The sequence below is a fragment of the Seriola aureovittata genome, chromosome 1 (assembly GCF_021018895.1).
Source record: "Seriola aureovittata isolate HTS-2021-v1 ecotype China chromosome 1, ASM2101889v1, whole genome shotgun sequence".
NCBI lineage: Eukaryota > Metazoa > Chordata > Actinopteri > Carangiformes > Carangidae > Seriola > Seriola aureovittata.
Window position 1 is genome coordinate 10,993,068 of NC_079364.1, and position 18,940 is coordinate 11,012,007.

Consider the following 18,940-nt stretch of genomic DNA (forward strand, 5'->3'; position numbering starts at 1 on the left):
AAAAAAGTGCAGGTGTGTGTGTGTGTGTGTGTGTGTGTGTGTGTGTGTGTCAGTCAATGTGCTTTGATAGCATGTGTGAAAATAAAATCTGTGAAGTAGATTTTCCAGTGCACATGGGCTCTCATTGGTTCGCACAAGGGACTGATTTGCATATGGTGGGAGTGTCCTGAGCCAGCACTTGGATGAATGACTTGTTCAAGTCAGATAGCAATAAGCCATAGCACTCAGCAGAGGTCTGCACTGCTCAACGCTCAAAATGCCTGGGTTACTTAAACTGCCACTCTCACTGCTTTAAGTGGAAAGTGTTGGACTAGGACATAAACATGTTCAACAGCAGACACCCCAGCCTTAGCAAAAGAGGAGGAATATGGGTAAGTTTACAGACAAACTTCACTTTAACAGAACTGCAATTACCTTTTATGATACTGCAAATACAACGTTATATGACTTAGGCAGAGACATGAATACCCCCCACCCCCCACCTCTACACTATACTGTTTTAATTATCATGTCTTTTTTATGCTTAAATAAACTTTAATGTCCTAACAAATCTAATTTCATGGATTGATTGGGTACAGTGATCATCATAATGAGCATTACAGTAGTTGCAATGATTACAGTTCAATTCATGGTTGCCACTGCCAGAGCTCTGCATCAGCTATAATAAAATAATAATGTTCAATGTTCATAATCAGTAATACCTCATTCTATTCTGCAACTTTCTCATTAAACTGTATTATCTTTAATTATCTTGTATTACAGGGATTGTGCATCCTCTTGCTTTACACCAGCCCTCTTTCCTGTTTTGCAAATTTCAGCCAAGCAAAAGAGCTCGTCTATAAGATAAAGGAGGGATTACCCAGGGGGACCTTCATAGGGGCCATTGGAGTAGACTTAAATTTGGATTTCACAGTTGAGCCCCCCTTTTTATTCAGTCTCTCGCAAAAGAAGGTCAGTGAACAGTATGTGAATCTAAATAATACGACGGGGGAGCTTCACACATCTGCTACAGAGATTGACAGAGAGACCCTCTGTCCTGATAACGCAGAGGGACAGGGATGTGTCCTCTCGCTGGATGTGTTTGTGTTGCCTCAGCAGTACTTTCAGCTCATAAAAGTTAAGATTTTAATTGAGGATGTGAACGACAACAGGCCAAAGTTCCCCGTGGATGAGATCTGTATGTCTGTCCCTGAAAACACGCCCGTCAACGCTCGTTATGCAGTGGAGCAGTCTGCAGTTGACCCGGACCTGGGTGTTCACGGAGTGCAGACCTACTGGCTGGTTAACGACTTTGGTGTGTTCACACTGGATGTTGAGGAGAATGAGGGAGGAGAGCTCACACCCTTCCTCATTGTGACAGAGGCCTTGGACAGAGAGACACAGTCTGAATACATTACAGATATCATTGCAGAGGATGGAGGGACCCCTCCTCTACTCGGCGCAGCTACTTTAAAAATTGTCATCACAGATGTGAACGATAACTGCCCCCAATTCACAGAGTCACAAATTAATGTCACTCTGCATGGGAATGCTACCAAAGGGGCACATTTGGCACGTTTGCATGCTTTTGACCCTGACCTTGGTGCTAATGCTCAGATCAGCTACGCTTACAGTGAACGTGTGCCAAGGGACACCAGGAGCTTGTTCCATTTGGACAGAATCACTGGGGTGATCAAGCTAGCAGGGAAAATAAACACTGTCACAGCCACATTTTACAAACTCACCGCTCTGGCTAACGGACCTGGTTGTATCCCTGCTGTCGCCACTGTTACTTTCCATATCATCAAAGTTGTCACTGGACCCCCTGCTGTCATACCTCGGTACATTGCACCAGAAAAAGATGGGGTAGTCACAATAAAGGAGTCTGAGCCAGCCTTTTCTCCAATTGCTTTTTTTACTGTTAAAAACATTGATATGAACCAAAGGGTGGACTGTTATTTGGAAGGGACTGGTCCCTTCAGGCTTGGTCCCTATCAGCTGTTCAAAAATGAATACCTGCTGGAGACTACAGAGCCCTTGGACTATGAAAAGATAAAGGAATATGAGCTAATTGTGGTTGCTAAGAATACTCAAGGACTTGTCATCAAGACATTCCTGAAGGTGCAGGTGTTGGATGAGAATGATAACGCACCAGTGTTTCAGCAGTCTCTGTTGGAAATATCTGTTGAGGAAAACAATCCACCAAACACTTTTCTAACCCAGCTCCAAGCCTCGGACCAGGACAGCGAAAGCCGAGGGGAAGTCATCTACCTCCTTGGAGGTGACGCCCCCGGGATCTTTGTTGTGGATCGTGTGACAGGTGTCCTGACTGTGGCTACATCACTGGACCGTGAGGAGAAAGAGACATACCGGTTCATAGTGAGAGCAGTGGATCAGGGGACACCCAGGAGGGAGTCAATTGCAACTGTGGTGGTGAGCGTGCAAGACCGCAATGACAACAGTCCCCGCTTCATCAATAAGGACTTTACTTTCTTCGTGCCAGAGAACTTCCCAGGGTACGGTGAGATCGGTGTCCTCTCTGTGACGGATGCTGATGCTGGGGAAAATGGCTGGGTGGCCCTTTCCATCCTCAACGGCAGCGACATCTTCATGATTGACACAGGGCGGGGGGCGCTGAGGGCCAAGACATCACTGGACCGGGAGCAACAAGGGACATACCAGCTGTGGATTGAGGCCGTCGATGGTGGGGAGCCCACGCTTTCCTGTGTTACCATGGTGACCGTGCTGTTGTTGGATGTAAATGACAACCCGCCTATTGTCCTCTTCCCTCAGTCCAATCAGTCCTACATGCTAGTGCTACCCAATACGTTACCAGGAACATCAATCACAGAGGTGTACGCTGTGGATAAAGATACAGGCATGAATGCTGTGATCGCCTATAGTATCATTAAGAGGAAAGGTGGCGAGCCAGGGTCATTTGCCATAGACCCAGAAACAGGAAATATCACATTAAAGAGGGAACTCAGCAACCGGGGCCTCTACAGCCTTCTGGTGAAGGTCAGTGATCATGGTCAGCCTGAGCCACTTTACTCAACTGTCATGGTTAACTTCTTTGTCAATGAAACAGTGAGCAATGAGAGTTACATCCAGAGCCTGCTGACCAGAGAGGCTGACATAGAGATAGAGGAGAGGCCCTGGTACACTGGCCAAATGACAGAGGGGCCGGAGAGGTATGAGCTCTTCCCCTGTCAGCCTGTCCTCATTGCTCTTTCAGTGACATGTCTGGGGCTTTTTTTCTTGGTTGTTACACTGACATCTTACATATGCTGTAAGAGGTTTAAAAAGCACAGAAAGAAAAGATCAGAAGTGGAAATACCTTTAAAAATGAAGGATGACTCAATGCAGGTTGTGAACCGAAAGCTCAGGCAGATCTCCAACATCTAATATTCAGCTGTCCACGCCTCCAAAAACCACCACTGTTTACATGAATGTTTACAAAGCTCACTGTAAGAAGTGTAGTTCTTACATGAGGTTGCTCTTTTTGCTTTTGTCATATGAATGTTATTACTTGCAATATATTATGATTTGACCCACATGCCCATGAGTTTCTGTCATTAATAAGGGCACACAGTACCGTCCTCTGTTCCACTTTTTATCATTTCTATGATCCATGACACTTACGCATATGTAAAGTATCAGAAAACCAAAGTAATTAATGAATTAATATTGGTGTGAAAGTACTAACAGCTTTATAACAAAGTCATGAGAGCAACTTAATCTAAGGTCCTATGTAAATATTGTACAAAAAACTTTATATAAAACTTTTGCATTGGTATGAAAAAGACAAAACACATTTCAAGACACAGCAAATGTTTCTTTCTTCATCTCTTTACACCAACTGTAACAATTACAAACATCATAAAGAAGTGATTACTCTTGGAAGTTGGATACATCTTGAATAAAGTAACCAAACACATTTCAAATTTGGTAGAAACAAGAATCAAAATGTATTACTTTATTTAAAGCAGGGTCATCCTTTTATATTTGGAGAGCTCACTCTGTCAATATACATTGAATTCTATGCACACTATGCACAAATGCCGTCAAAGCATTCGGCATAACAAACATGGCAATTCATTTCGGAATCTGAAAACAGTCGTCAAATTTCTGTGTGACGTCTTAGAGCCATGGTTGGTAACCACATGCCCTACTTCCTGTGAAAGCCGACCGATGGTGTACTGTATATAAAACCTTCAAATTCCATCTCAGCATGGCAAAGAGTCCCATATTTTCACACTAAATAATTTGTTTCTTCATTGTCATACATCTGCTTTGAGATACATATGTCATCCTCCTCTATACAATCATGCAATTTTCAATGTGTCTGTGAAAACATGCTAAGTATCTGTGAAAGAAAATCAAAGTAACTATTAAAGATGCTTTATTTTTTATAATACTTTGGATTTTTTTTCTGTATTGATATCACCTGCATGAATTTTCAGAAGTGTGTGTATAAGATCTCATATACACAAATGTGACATTTAGTAAGGTTTGAAGGTGCAATCTATTTTAGCATCCACTCTCAGATTGGTTGTCAGGTTGTTTCATGAACACAAATATCACCAAACAACAGCTAAATCTAGTTTACACATCTTCTGATGCTGCTTAAATTGTATTTATATGGATTCTCTTTGAAAGCAGAGCAAGAAAACGGGCCTATACTTCGGATTATTATAAACTGACAAACACACAAAATTCAGAATTTTCTATTTGTGATTCAAACTCTGCTATTCTGTATGTGAATATCCCTCAAATGTGTGGTATGTGGTCTATTCAGTGAGAAAATCTTTCAGTAGTGTATGAATCATTACGTGTAGTAAGTATATTGATACAAATATTAATTACATTGTCAGACTGGGTCAAATTTATGTTGCATCTTCTTCAGACAAGATTAAATCTGGTGTAGAAATTATCAACCAGACTGTACCTCAGATAAAGATGAAACAGTTAAAGATGAAAAGCCAGAGAGCCTGTGTTGTTGTCATCACCTACAAAGGTCAGAGCTGGTGAGTTAACACCCAGAGTCACACTTAAAACGAAAAACATGGCACTGACTTGTAGCTACAGCTGCTCCTGTCTGAAACACTGGAAGTCAAATCAGTTTAGTCTGAGAAATATTTCTCACCTTTGTTGAGTGGTATTGGTCATTACTGTACTCGTAGTGCAACCATAACCTTGTGAAATATCACCCAAGAAATTGTGAAAGTGGTCTTGATGCTTTTTCTTCCACCACATGAACCCCTAGTGCCTTCTGCCTTACAAAGCTGCTGTTTTTGTTTTTTTTCTGCCCTATGCCTGCTTATGTGTTTGCTATGAAAGGTGTGTAGACAGAAAGGCTTTAACTCTCTTTGTGTTCCTGTTAACTATGCACACTCCCAAGTGAGGAACTCCCTTGTATCATATGTCCTTTAAAACCTGTTCGGCTTTGGCTCTTACAAAACAAGAAGCATGCAAACAAACCAGTGCTGAGAAATCTTTTCACACATGCAGCTTCTCAAGTTATAATCAGCATTTCAGGATTGAGACACGTCATGTAAGCACAGAGCACGTCAGGAGCTAGAAACAGCTCAGTATAATCCACAGTAATCACCTCTGGCCAAACTGGGCTTTACACAGATAGGCTGAAAGATGATAATCATTCATGTATATGCGCACAGTAATGTCTTTCAAGACAGGTAATAATATAGGTTTTGTAATGACACCAAAATAACTCAACATATGAAGGAAATGAGCTCCATTTGCATTATGTGATAGAATAAGTGTACTGTAACTGACGTGTGTTATCAATTTACAAGCAACACACATTTCTTGGAAGAGCAGTTGGACTTGCAATATGGTCAACATCTTGAATAGGTTGAGAAGTTGTCTGTCAGGCTGTTTGAGATCAAGAGAACAAACCGTGTAAGCATGTTCATGCCTGCAATGTGTTTGTGTATGTGTGTGCATGAGAGAGCGAGAGAGAGAGAGGGCGAGAGAGAAGAAAGAAAGAAATACTTAAGTTTAGTTTATTGATAATTTCACCTTTTTTAAAACAATAAACAATAAAATAAGCACTGTAGTTGCTGACAAAACGGCTCTGAAGGTTTGCCCTCATAATCATTTCAGATTAAATTTTATCTGAAGATCAAGGCATATTTGTGAATACTCTTGCAATGCCTTCCCTGCCTAGGAAAGTATCCAGAAAACTCTATGAAAAAAAATATGGATTTATATTATATTCTGTATTTTTTCCTTCTGTGGGAACAGACTAAAAAGCTGTACCCTTGGCAAGCCAGGTGCTGCAGTATGTCATGATCAAAGCTCCCCATTTGTCAAGCAGAATCAATACTCAATCAATACATTGTGGTGCATTCCATATCTGCCTACAATAAATAAGTCAGCTGCCCAGGCAATGGTTGCTTGCAGCCAAGTGACACAGAATTTAAGATGGTGTCTGTACAATTTTACATTTTTTTTTCATTTTGAGCAAACAATTACAGCATATGATTAATTGCAGAAATAACAATGGGGATTTTATTTCACTGTATCAGTTTTCTTTTTCACCCATTCCAACTCAGTTAGTCATTTTCCCTCGGCCTGTTGAAACAGGAAACACACAACAGTCAGACAAGCTCTTAAGGCCTATTAGGGCTTAAACCCAGCTGTTATAATGATGGAGTATGCTCCTGTGTGCAATAATAAACAATAGTTCTAGTTAATAAATGGTGAGGTTTGATCATGACATTTACATTTCTTCCACACAGGTTGCAGAGACTTTCACATTAACAAGGCATTAATAAGAAATTCATCAATGAAATAGTACACTATTTCTGCTTTATTAATAATTTAGGCCCCTTTTCTCTATTTTGTTGGTTAGAAATTTAAGTACCAGCAATTGTGGTTATATTTTTTAACAGTTTGTGCATTTTGATACAGATACAAAACAGCAGAAATACCTTCTGTTCCTAGACACCTTCTGTTTTTTGCAGTGTTCTGTAGTGGTGTGGTCTACAGCAACAACATAAACTGCAAACAGGCTCATAATGACAGTGCTAACATGTTGACTGTTGACTCGCAACATTTGCTTACTAGCACAAAAGATAGAAGTACAGCTGAGCATGATGGGAATGTTTTTGCAAGTATTTGTTCTTTAGCCAAAGTGAAATCTGGACCATATAATGGCACCAGGAAGAAAATCAGGGGATCAGCAACGCGATTACAATTTGCACTGAAGGGAACATGAATGTGTATGATAAATTTTAATGGCAACCAAGCCAGTAGTTGTTAATATTTTACTTAAAACCACAAATGTCAACCTCATGGTGGCATTAGCTAAACATTCAGGATATCACCAAAATCATTAGTTTATAACATCTGGGAACCATGAAATAGTGAGTTTTTTAAGCTTAGAATGATAATGAAACACACCTTGTTTTATTTCTTAGTTCAGCTGTATCCACATCTTAGTGGTAAATGCTGCAAAATTCAGATTTGACTGCTGAGTACAAAAATCTGTTGCGTGTGTTGGTTGTCCTTGCAATTTGTCCTGCAGTCAGTGAGTCAACTGTCTATTGTACAGTATCAAATAGCAATTTTATCTCTACATCCTTTTATCCAACATAATCCTCACCATGACCTTTGACCTCAACGTTAATTGTTTTTAACCTTCAAGAGTGTCATTTAGATACATCTCACTTTCACATATAGCAGCTAGAAACAGCTGGGAAAGGGTCACCCAGACAGAGACACTCCACAGCTTTTCTACATGACTGATCACCTCCTGTTGCATTAATCCCACTGACAGCCAGTCCACCATCTTCAGACTAGGGCAGAATGGTCAGAGGAAGGGTGAATTGGCTTAAATCTGGTTTTTCAACTCTTTGTGACCCTGGGGATTAGTCTTACATATTTCATATTATCTGTAGTTTATTAAAAATACATCATTCTCGAGCAGAGGAGGTGTTAAGACTATAAGACGTCATACATGGGGGGGGGTCATGCACTTCCTGGCAACTCAAGCTGGTTTCCAAACATGTTTTCTTTGTCTTGTAGATGTTTTTCTTCTTAAACCCATACAGATCCTTTATAAGATACAGTTTACTTTATTAATACATTCACAAATGTCTGCTAAACAAATATTGTTGAAGGTTAAGGATAATGCCATTTAAAAAAATACAATTAAATTAAATTAAAATAAAATAAATGAATAGATACAGAAAACAAGAAAATTGCAAAACCAGTAAACAGGTGTTTACTAGGAGTGTGTGTGCTTGTGCGTCTTCTATGTATAACAGGCTATGTCAAGATAATTATTTGTCACATTCAGTGTTGTTTTAAAATGTGCCCTCTAGTGTGTGACATGCAGTCACTGTGCAGTTAAATATGCGGCATGTTTCTCTCCTAGTAGAATCTGCTACTTTTCACTGTCATCTGGCTCTGTGAAGTTCAGTGACCACAGACTCTCTCAAGTCATTTTATTTTTCAGTTCACATGCTTTTATTGGCATGATCAAAAACATGCTGTTGCCAGGCAGCTTACTCTCTCTCTCTCTCTCTCTCTCTCTCTCTCTCTGTCCAGGAAAGCAGGAAATTCTATCTGAAATTACATTAAATTCTTAATGGTGTAGACAGCAAGTAATTACCATCAGCCACAGCCTGATCCCATTTCTAGATTGGCTTTATTGTAATGTCCCTGCCTTGAAATCAAACAAATAAAGACACAATGAGAGGCCAAGGTTGGGTTACACAGGTCTGCTGAATAGGAGAGGCTACATTTCCAAAGTTATGACATCAAATACGACCCCCACAACCTCCCGACACACATACACACACACACACACACACACACACACACTTTGTTCGCCATTTTCAATAATGCATCTCCATATTCTCCCACTGAAAATCACTGCCTTTGATCTAAAACATCTTTCATTTGCTGTGATGCAACAAAATATAATACAATCACACTCTTTTGATCCTGCTGTGGATTACGTTACTAATTTCCTTTTTTCCTCCGTCCCTATTCTTCTCTCAGTTTCATCCAGTTTCATCCCAGCAAAACACGGAGGGGCTTCCAGAGAATTAGCTGCAGCAATGTATTTCCGAGCAACTTATTTTTTCCCCACAACTGCGAACAGTTAATACCATCCCGACCTGCCATTGTATTTGTCTCCGATTCCAGCCCTAAGGCAGTTCATTTGGACGATGTTGTTCCTGTTCCCATGGCCTAAAAAAAAACAACTATTTTGCTCAAAGATTAGTGTTTTTGATGCAAATGTATACTTGAAAAATAAGATTTTCTAATTACCTATTTCAACGGTGTCACCAAATTATATTGTGATTATGGTACCAATGGGATAAACTAGAAAAGGGTCACTATTCTAAGTAATAACAGCACTAGCCAACTCTTCTGCTTTTGATAAGAAATATGTTTTCATGTGTTTATTACACAGTGAGACATTACCCAGACTGTACTAATGTACTAGCCTGTGTGCAGAGACCACTGCGTCAGTGTACAACAGTTTCCTGGTAAACAGCCAATTCATTCCAAGGCCATCATCATTAAACATCTTGAGGGAGTCTGTTCCGACAGTGACACTAAGCATGACCCACTTATTAACAATTTAACATTGTTCAACTTTTTCTTTCATCCATATTAGACCAGGTTCTGTGACATGCGGTTACTCAGAGCTGGTAATTAGGACTTTGTCTACTTTTTTATGTATTCTTTAAAGCAAGATGGTCATTAAGTATTTCAATCATTTATAGTATATCCAACGCTTTGCTTCCATTCCATTCTACATTTCTTTGGATTAACTTATGTTGATTTCTATGTGTCATTTCTTTCCTCAACAAAATACAATTGTCTGCTTTCAAATACAATTATCTTTTGGAAAATATCTACAAAAACTGAATGCAAAACAGAATTTATTTAGCCATTTTCACAAATATAATGCATGTTATTGCGAGTAGCCAACCATCCAGTCAAGACAGTTGTATCTTTCATTTTTCTACAATGTCTTCTTGTAAGCAATATCATCAGTAACTGTTGAACACTTCCTTGTTTTGAACAGGCATAGACATAGCATCCTGCAAATGTGGAACGCTGCTCTTCCCTTGGCGACACCTTTGGTGGATAATTGACAGGTCATGGGCCTAATTAGGGAGTCAGGATTGAAAATGATCATTTGTTGATGTTTGTGCAGTGCTGAACAATAGAAGAACTATTCCAGGACAAACCTGTATTGGCTGCACATTTCATTGTAAAAATTCTTTGCACTTTTAACAAGTCAGGAAGAAAATGAAAATGCAGCACAGTTTTTAACCAGGTCTCAATACAACAACAATTGGTTCAACAACTTGAGCCAATGGTACAATGTGATGTTGCACCTACATTGTTGGTGTTAATGGGTAGTCAGCAACAGGTGAGTTTTTAACAAATTCATCTTTAAATGAACAGTGATACTATAATACATGCACACATCTTACATCTGGACCGCTAAATAGTTTGTTGGCATCACTTGAATTAATACATCTCTCTATCTTTAGGCTTCAAACACTCACACCATCGTAGAAAGACCTTGTCTTGTCATTCAGTCTAAATCAGTTTGGCACAAGTGACACATAAACTGGTTTCATTCCTCAAGTGTACTGATACAGTTAACATCAAGCATGAACCAGTCACTTTCAGTTGGCAGGTCTGCTATGTAGTAATTTCTTCCATTACTTTCACTGATGTACAGTTCACATATTGTAGTGAACCATTGATTTGGCCAATTCACACTGCTGAGACCTCATAAATGTATAGTTCCAGCTAAATTTTAGCTTGTATTTTTGCACAGAGCTGGGATTTTTCCCTTATTTCTTACAGTGGAGTTGTTGGTTATATGAGAACGGAGATGTTGGTTATGTGAGTAAGGCATTACTTCACAGTCAGTATGGAGTGGAGCAATGATTACAACGACCAATTACTGTCAACATACACAAACTTTGGACTTGTCATTTAAGTTTAGAGAGGTTTTCAAAGGAATTCATGTCATGTCAGATTTCCAGAATCACATCAACCTGTATGTTTAGCCTATATTTTCAAAGACTGTGTTTAGTATTAGGTTTAAATCTTGGATCTGCTGAAATTTAACAATATTCTTGAATTTCTTTCATCGGCAGTGGTAAGGATTTTTTGTCTGAGTAACACAGTTGCATCATTTGCATAAAGTGATAATTTATTATTTTCTTTTCCAATTATGTGCTTCCTTTTTTAACCATTATTTATTATGGGTAAGTTCACAAGAGGCAACCTGTGCTTCCCTTTTATTTTTACATTACATTTAAGTTAAAAGTCCCCTTTAATCTAATACTTGGTGTTTGGTTGTGGGTTGATGATCTCTCAGTTGTGCATGCATAATGTGCCAAAGTCAGCAGAAAGTCAAGCCACTTACCTTCGGGGCATGTCTCTCCACACCCACACCACCAATACATCCCCAAAAAAACCTGACTGAAATGTGAGCAGCCATTCGGTAAAGCAATGACGTTCATTCACGCCAACTGCTGAACTGGTTTGCTTCCAAAATCATGTATTTATGCCTGGTGGATGCTTGTGTTTAAATAATAGATAGCGAACAGATTTCTAAAAGGGAACTAACTAACAAGTAGAGAATTTTTAATGAAATTATTTTCTCTGGTAGTTCACTACAAAGCAAAGTATTTGTGTTTTCGAAGACTGCTAGGGTTTACAGACCACTATTTCTTAGGCCATGTCAGATGGCCTGAACTCACAGAGGGTTTTAAGGACTTGTTATGTTTTCCAGTTAACCAACATATTGGGGAATACATGAGGCACTTGCTGTTACTAATCTCAAGTACTTGTAAATGTAAAAGTCAGAGCTCATCAAATGGTTTTTATCAGGAGGGGAGGAGGCAAAACTGACCAAAATTTTAATTCTATTTTAATGTAAATTGTTTTGTTTTTTCATATGCACCTCAGATGTTCAGAATAACCAGTGCACAGAATACAAGCGGCAGCTCTATTGTGTTCAGGGACTCCTGTGGGATTATCAACGCAACTCTATTTACTCAGTTATTCATTGTGTACTCCTCCCTGACTGTCAAGATGGGAAACTGTGTATGTTGATTGATTTAGTTATTATGTGTGCTGTGTCAATAAGCTTTAAGAGACTTGATATAGTGAAAAGGTTCAAATATCCTAAAATATCCCTGTCAGACTGTGCTTGCTATTCCTGTATAAGAAATCTGAACATTTCTCCTAGATTTTATCATCTTCATTATGTAAAAGTCACGCTGTAAATGTCAGCATGATTCACACAGAGAAAAGCAAGTATTTAAGGAGACTATGAAGCCCTTTTCCATTCACTGTAAAATGTACCTTCTTTCACTTCTAGAAAAGAAGTGTAAAAGGCTTTAAAGGGAGTTGCCCTATATGGTCTGACTGCTTGGCTGTCTGCTGTAGCATCAGGCTGAGTTAATGGAGTGCCAGATGAGTGCCCCTTGTTAATATCAGCCACTCATGCATTTCAGGAAGCCGTCTCTTCTGTCAAGGGGAACTAAGTCTGTTAACCTGATTTGGTGAAGAAGATGTGCAACAGTTTTTCAGGGGAAAATAAATGTGTATCATCATCTCTCTCATTTGCCCCCTTTGATTGATGCTGATCACTGATCTGCTACATTGTGTTTGAAAAGGCAAGCCATGTTTGGAGGTGGGTGTAGAGCAGAGGGAGGGTTCTGCATTCACACATAACACAAACACATACACTGAGATATACACCGGCAATGAACTAACTTGACATACTTAAAATCTCATGCTAATTTCATTATAGGCAATACGAGTTGCTGCTAAGACAAAATTCACCTGAGAGGAGAGTGCTAACACACACTATGGCTTGAATGGTAATGATAGGGCAATGGAACACATCCCTCTGCAGTCTGCTAGTCATTTCTAACCTGACAGCCGCAGGCAAGGAAACTGAGGGCTTACAGACGGAGACAAAAAGACCTGCAGAGAGGAAAATTGGGCAGGTGAACAGGTGGGAAGAGAGATAAGTGTTTGTGACGTGGTGCGTTTGGTCTCAGGTTTTCCTTTTAGTAGCCAGTGCTCATCTGCCATATGGCACCAGTTCAGCTGATACTATGTTCCCTCATGGAACCTACCATGTTGTACATAAGGGTTTGTTTCATCTTTGTTTCTCATTTAAACACATTTAACTGTTTTGAGTCTTTTTTTTTTTTTTTTTGAAGTGGTTCTTCATCAAATCCCCCACTTTAGAGTCCAATCATTCTGCTCTTGTCTGCGCAGACTCTTTGATTCAATGTTTTGTGTGCATGCATGCACAAAACTGGGGCAATTAGTCACTGTTTGGACTCCCAGGGCTGGCAACTAAAATCTGGGTGCAGAAAATTTAACTCATATTCTTTTCTCCTCAACAACAACAAACTGGTTATTAGTTAGAACAGTAACAGCGTACTAACTGTGCATTGATGTCACATGCTTTGTATGTCAATCCATCCACCCTAAACTCCTCCCTAACAGTTTTTGTGGCATTATATAACAAGCTGATGTTACTTGATCTTTGGCTGAGAGAGACAACAATCATTAAGCACGCTCGTTTTATTCGAGGTTTCGAAAATAAAACGATCAACACCGTTATTTCTCTTTTTGATTAACATTATCTTCAAAGTACTCATATGCAACTATCATTTACACTACATTCAAGCGTAATGGTGGCATGTGAATGTTAATCCACAATGATGATTGTTGATCTGTATCGCTCTCAACCACGGACACGGGGAAAATGAATGCAAATCCTGTGGAACAGTATTATGGCATTGCAATACATTATTGTAATTTGAATGGATATAATTTTTATCCTTTGCCTCCTAAGAAACCTGATTATCAACCAAAAAGCACTGAGGATCATTCTAATCATTATGGTTTCACAGGGACAAGATCCTTTTGTACTCAGTGCAGCCTATTTAAGGTTAGAGCAGTTAAAGTGACATAAGATGATCTTTTACATACATGCTTAAATTTACTACCTGTCACCTGCTCCTGCTAGCATCAAAAAGGATGCCAAGAAAAAAGTAATTATACTTGTCCACGTTTAATATGGATATATATATATATATATATAAATGTTTACAATTTATTTTGATAGTCCACCTAGAGAGTTTGCAGAGTACTTGTAAAATGTCACTCAACCAACATTCAGTTAACTGTGTAATAGTCGGGCTTATGGTTAGTTAAACAGTTCAATTGTTGAATCTCAATTAATCATTTTTGACCTTTTGAATTGTTAAAAATACTATTTAAACTCTCTATAAGCAGACCATCCAAAAAAGTGTTTTCGCAGAAAATAAAGAAAAGCATAATAAGTCCACTTTAATTTCACAAGTACTACATTTCATATAAATGTCTTATTTTACCCCTGAAGCTGGAACACAGTAAGCAGACAGACAACTCAACATGACTGATTAATTCCTGTTGCAGATCATCTGTTGCTAAAACATTCATGTCAACTTTCAAACGTTCAAAGGATCATGACTTTTTTGTTTTTACCAGTAGCTAAGGGCAATAACTAAGTGTGTATGTGGAATTGTACTCATTTCCACCTTCTGTCTCTGTGTTGGCAATTTTACACATCTCTGACTAGCAACGAGTGCCAAGTTATGCCTGAGAAGCCAGAAGTATGAACTAAGTATAAACTCGTGCAAGAGGTCTGAAGGTGACCAAACAGTTATCAGCTTTTTCTTTTGTTTTCACAATTGGATGCTGTGTCAGATTGAAAGAGATACTACAACAGCAAATCTACTCACTCCTGCTAAAAGAAGAATACCACTAAATATGAAAGAAAAATAAATTTGTTAAATAGCTTATGAAGCCATTTGGAAAGCAGTAATCAAGCTTTTTAAATGTATAAATGTTGCTCTGGGTAATTTAGCTAAATGATGTCAGGATTTATTCATGACAAGATGTTAAATCAGTCATCATCAAAAAGTTATTTGACGCCTTCAAAAACATTTATACCTCTAGACTTATTGTGTAGGATACCACCAAAAAAAATGTTGGTGAACGGTATTAATATTTACAGATGGACCTGGTTTCTATTTACATTATGTGACTGTTATCTCTAAATAAGTGCTTTACTTTTTCATTACAAATACTGTAGCTCTCCTGTTTTTGTTTTTGCCCTCCAGCAAAACCTTTGACCTTTGCCACATGCTCACAATTGTACTGTAAAATCCACATAACCAGACACAGGAAGAATTAAATAACCCTCCATTATAAATAAGCCTCTTAGGGGAAAAGAAGCCTTATGGCACTCATCATCTCTGTTGATCATGGGTTTGTAGCTGGAATGCAAATCTCTGTTGTCCACAGGTTAATCCTGGGATTTAAGGGATTTTAGATACTTCATCAGACAAATTTATCTGCGATGAGCACAGATGACACATTGGACCCTAATTTGGTGGTTGTGCATGGTGGAGCTCGTGAGGTTGTATTTACAGAGATTTTTTTATACCTGCAAAAATTAGGCTGTTTAGGTGACTCACTTTGAATTACACCATAGTAGGAACTTCTGTGCACCATCCACCTGCTGGAACTAAGTGAGGTTTTGTTCTATTTTCATTTCTCACAAACTTCATAACATTATAAAAGTCACTTAAATGAATGTCATGCTCATCAGTTTTATTTTTGCTATAACCTTAGTGACCAGAAAATCAAAATACTGTAATGCTAATGAAATATTTGAAACTGGGGATGATGAGGAATACCATGCACCAACTCTGTTAGCTTTGCAGCTGAGAGTTAGCAGTTGTAGAGGAGTCACAGCATTTATAAAGGCAGAGAATCCCCATTTCTACTTAGTCAGTTGTGCATGCCACCTCATGCACATAGCTGCTGAAAAGGCATCGAGGACCAACTTATCACAAAATACTGCTACCTTGAAAAGAGCAGCAAGAGGAGAAATGTGCTGCGTGACATCCAAATTCTGTGCAACACTGATGTTCAAAAGATTCTGAAGTTGAGCATACAAGATGGAAATCTCGTGGACTGTTTTTTGCAAAAGAGACAGCAGGGAAGAAAATGAAGCCACTGCCTCAACTGGTCCCACTGTGAAGACCAAGCCCCAATCTGGCCCCGCACACCTTCTGTGTGTAAACTAGCTGACCTGAAGACCAAAATGTTATCCTCCAGCTTTTTTTTTTTTTTAGACCAGAATCTCCAATCCCATAATACAAACCAGCAGCGAGTCAGTAGATGGAAACAGGCTCTCACCATCCAACCCCATACAGCTCAAGTTGGCATCCATCCCCACACAGTTCCAGTCAGCAGATGTACACAAGCCCTCACCATCCAACACCCCACACAACTAGAATCAGCTGGAGAAACCAGACCCTCTTCCAAACAGCCGTAAAGTATGTGATCTGAATGCATTTGTCTTTCAGGAAACAGAAGTGGGTAAAAAAAAAACTGAAGAAATTCTCTCAAAGAGAAGGCAGAGAAAAAAGGGAAGTGGAGAGAGAACAGGATGACAAAATCAGAGAAGGTTTACAAGGTCTTGATTGATCCACAGACAAAGCTGCATGCTCTCTTTTTGAAATGGGCCATTCTCAAGTTTTAAACTGCAAACCAAACGCTCTTTAGAAGGAGGAAGCTTGCATCCACACGTCTGACGTTAGAATTGCAGCTTCAAAATAAAAAAAATTCTGCTTGCCTTCTGCAAAGGTGAACATGTTGTCAAGATGATGGATGATGTTAAGAGAGAATGCAAGGCTATTCTTTACAGAAATAGAGAATAACAGATGACTGACATGGAGTTATCCACTGCCTATAAGACATATGTATTCATTTAGAGCCAGGGTTACCTTCAGCAGGGAGGAATCTTCAGTAATGTGAGAAACTAATTCACAACAGCAGCAGATTACATGGTCTCTCAGTTCCCCCATGGGGATGAACGACTGCAGCATGCCGCAGTGACAGACATGAATAGACACCAAACTGCCACAGGTTCGCTTGTCTGTTGCCGAAGGAGGTGACAAAGGGTGATGCTAAATAGGATATTCTAGCTACATAAATCCACAAGCCTGGATGATAGCATCCTTTCCAAGAGGGCTGGTGAGGCTTGGAGAGAATTGGGTCTGACAGCAAGAGAAGAACAAAAGCTTTTTTGCAAACCTTCCTACTGTCATGCTGGATGTCCTTGTCATTTTACACAGTGAGGCAGGCTGTGAAAGAGTCTCCAGTTAGTTGACCAAAAACAAAATTCAGTGCCACCCTCAGCAAAGGCTCTGACAACCTCCTAGTATGATTCTGTAAAAGCTCTTTTGAAACAGCATCATAAAATAAAAAGAAGGATAATTTTAGATAAAAAAAAAAAATCCATGTTCCCCTGTTAAAAACAAAGAGCACTATTCATTTTTCAGAAAGGAGCCAACGGGCCAAACAGGGCCAAAAGGAGATCTGTGCTTCACAGTCCAGTACCTCCACAACATACAGTAATTAGGGAAGTCATGGGACCTAAAAACATAACACAAGCCAAAGTCACTGTTTTGTCATTTAGCCAGCCTGACCGACTGGACAGTCACCTTTTTCTGTTTCTGTTTGAAGTCCAATGTCAAGGGCAACAGAGTAACACTGTGGTAACATTAATCCATAACGACCTTATCTTTGAATAAATATAATTAAGTTTTGATATGCTCTAGAGCTAAGTTTTTGTTTCGTGGAAAGACAAAGATTTTTCATTCTTTTGCATTGCAGCTGACTGAATCATACAGCTGTGTAGCAGACTTCTAACTCTGCCCATGTCTGTTCATGTACTTCTGTCTCTTTCTTGATCACAATGTTAATGAAGTAAGATTTAGGCTGATTGATCTGTCTTCTTCTTTGATGGAAGTTGAATTGATATTTTTAATGTTCATCTGTTTTAACAGTTAAACTGGACGGAGATGAAAAAATAACGTTTCTAATTGTAGTAATTCATTTTTGTGTCTTGTTATGGAATAGCAAAAGAATTTAACAATTTGGCTTAGTTTTACAAAAAATCCATACTAATACAATATTCATTGATAAATTAAATCTTCCTATATTACCTACAGCATTTGCAAATGCACGACTAAATACTTCAGAACAGATGGGTAACACATTGATTCCAACACTGCACCACCCAAATGAAGAAAACGTGCTCCCTCAACCTCTGACACAAAACATAAAAACTTTCTTACTGCTATGAAAAGAATGTTGCCCAGATTTTCAGATGCCTTTGATCAGCTAATTCAGTCAGTGTCCAGTCTTGTCTGATGTCAGCACTCTGCTTACCAGGAGCAACCAGATGCTCAGACTGGCAGCTCTGCTCTTTAAAAGAGTGCGTATGTCTTTTCTGGGGAATTGGACTCAGGACAACCGACAGCGCAACCAACTCTATCAGCCACAGATGTGTATGACCCCAAAAGAAGCCCATGTGTGGATAGATGCACCACTGCAGTATTTTGTGCCTGCAGACACAGTTTTGTCAGTTACTGGCTTCACAGCCAACATCAGAGAAAACACCTACAACATCTTCATGACCACACTATGAGTAGTTTTGTTTTGGAAGCGCTTAGGCTCAGATGACATAACAAAAATAACACAGGTCTTGTATGTAAGTGGCAATTGAAAACAACAAAAACAAAAGCAGCTACACAAGCTGGACTCAATAGTTCTTTCTCATGTGGCGTGTAGCCATTAGGTGGAACTGGACAGGGTCCATAAAAGTGACTGAGAGGTGCTTTACTCCATGTTTGCTTTGGTGCATAGACCCATATGTGGTAATGGTAAAGATCAATAAACAGCTGCTGATTCATCATTCACCCTTAGACCACGTTGTCTGTGGTCAAACTAACTGGTCCCGTTTGACCATTATATTGTCATGTGTTATGAGTAACACAAAGGGGTGCTTGGCAACAAATGT

General features: G+C 39.2%; 1 protein-coding gene across 1 annotated transcript; it reads left to right on the top strand.

Moving 5' to 3' along the window:
• The first annotated feature begins 232 nt into the window (after positions 1 to 232).
• On the top strand, positions 233 to 4,839 carry LOC130170550 (protocadherin-20). Its single transcript, XM_056377971.1, has 2 exons — positions 233 to 371; positions 763 to 4,839. The coding sequence occupies exons 1-2, from the start codon at positions 324 to 326 to the stop codon at positions 3,382 to 3,384; spliced, it is 2,670 nt and encodes an 889-aa protein (XP_056233946.1). The 5' UTR covers positions 233 to 323; the 3' UTR covers positions 3,385 to 4,839.
• Positions 4,840 to 18,940: the final 14,101 nt, after the last annotated feature.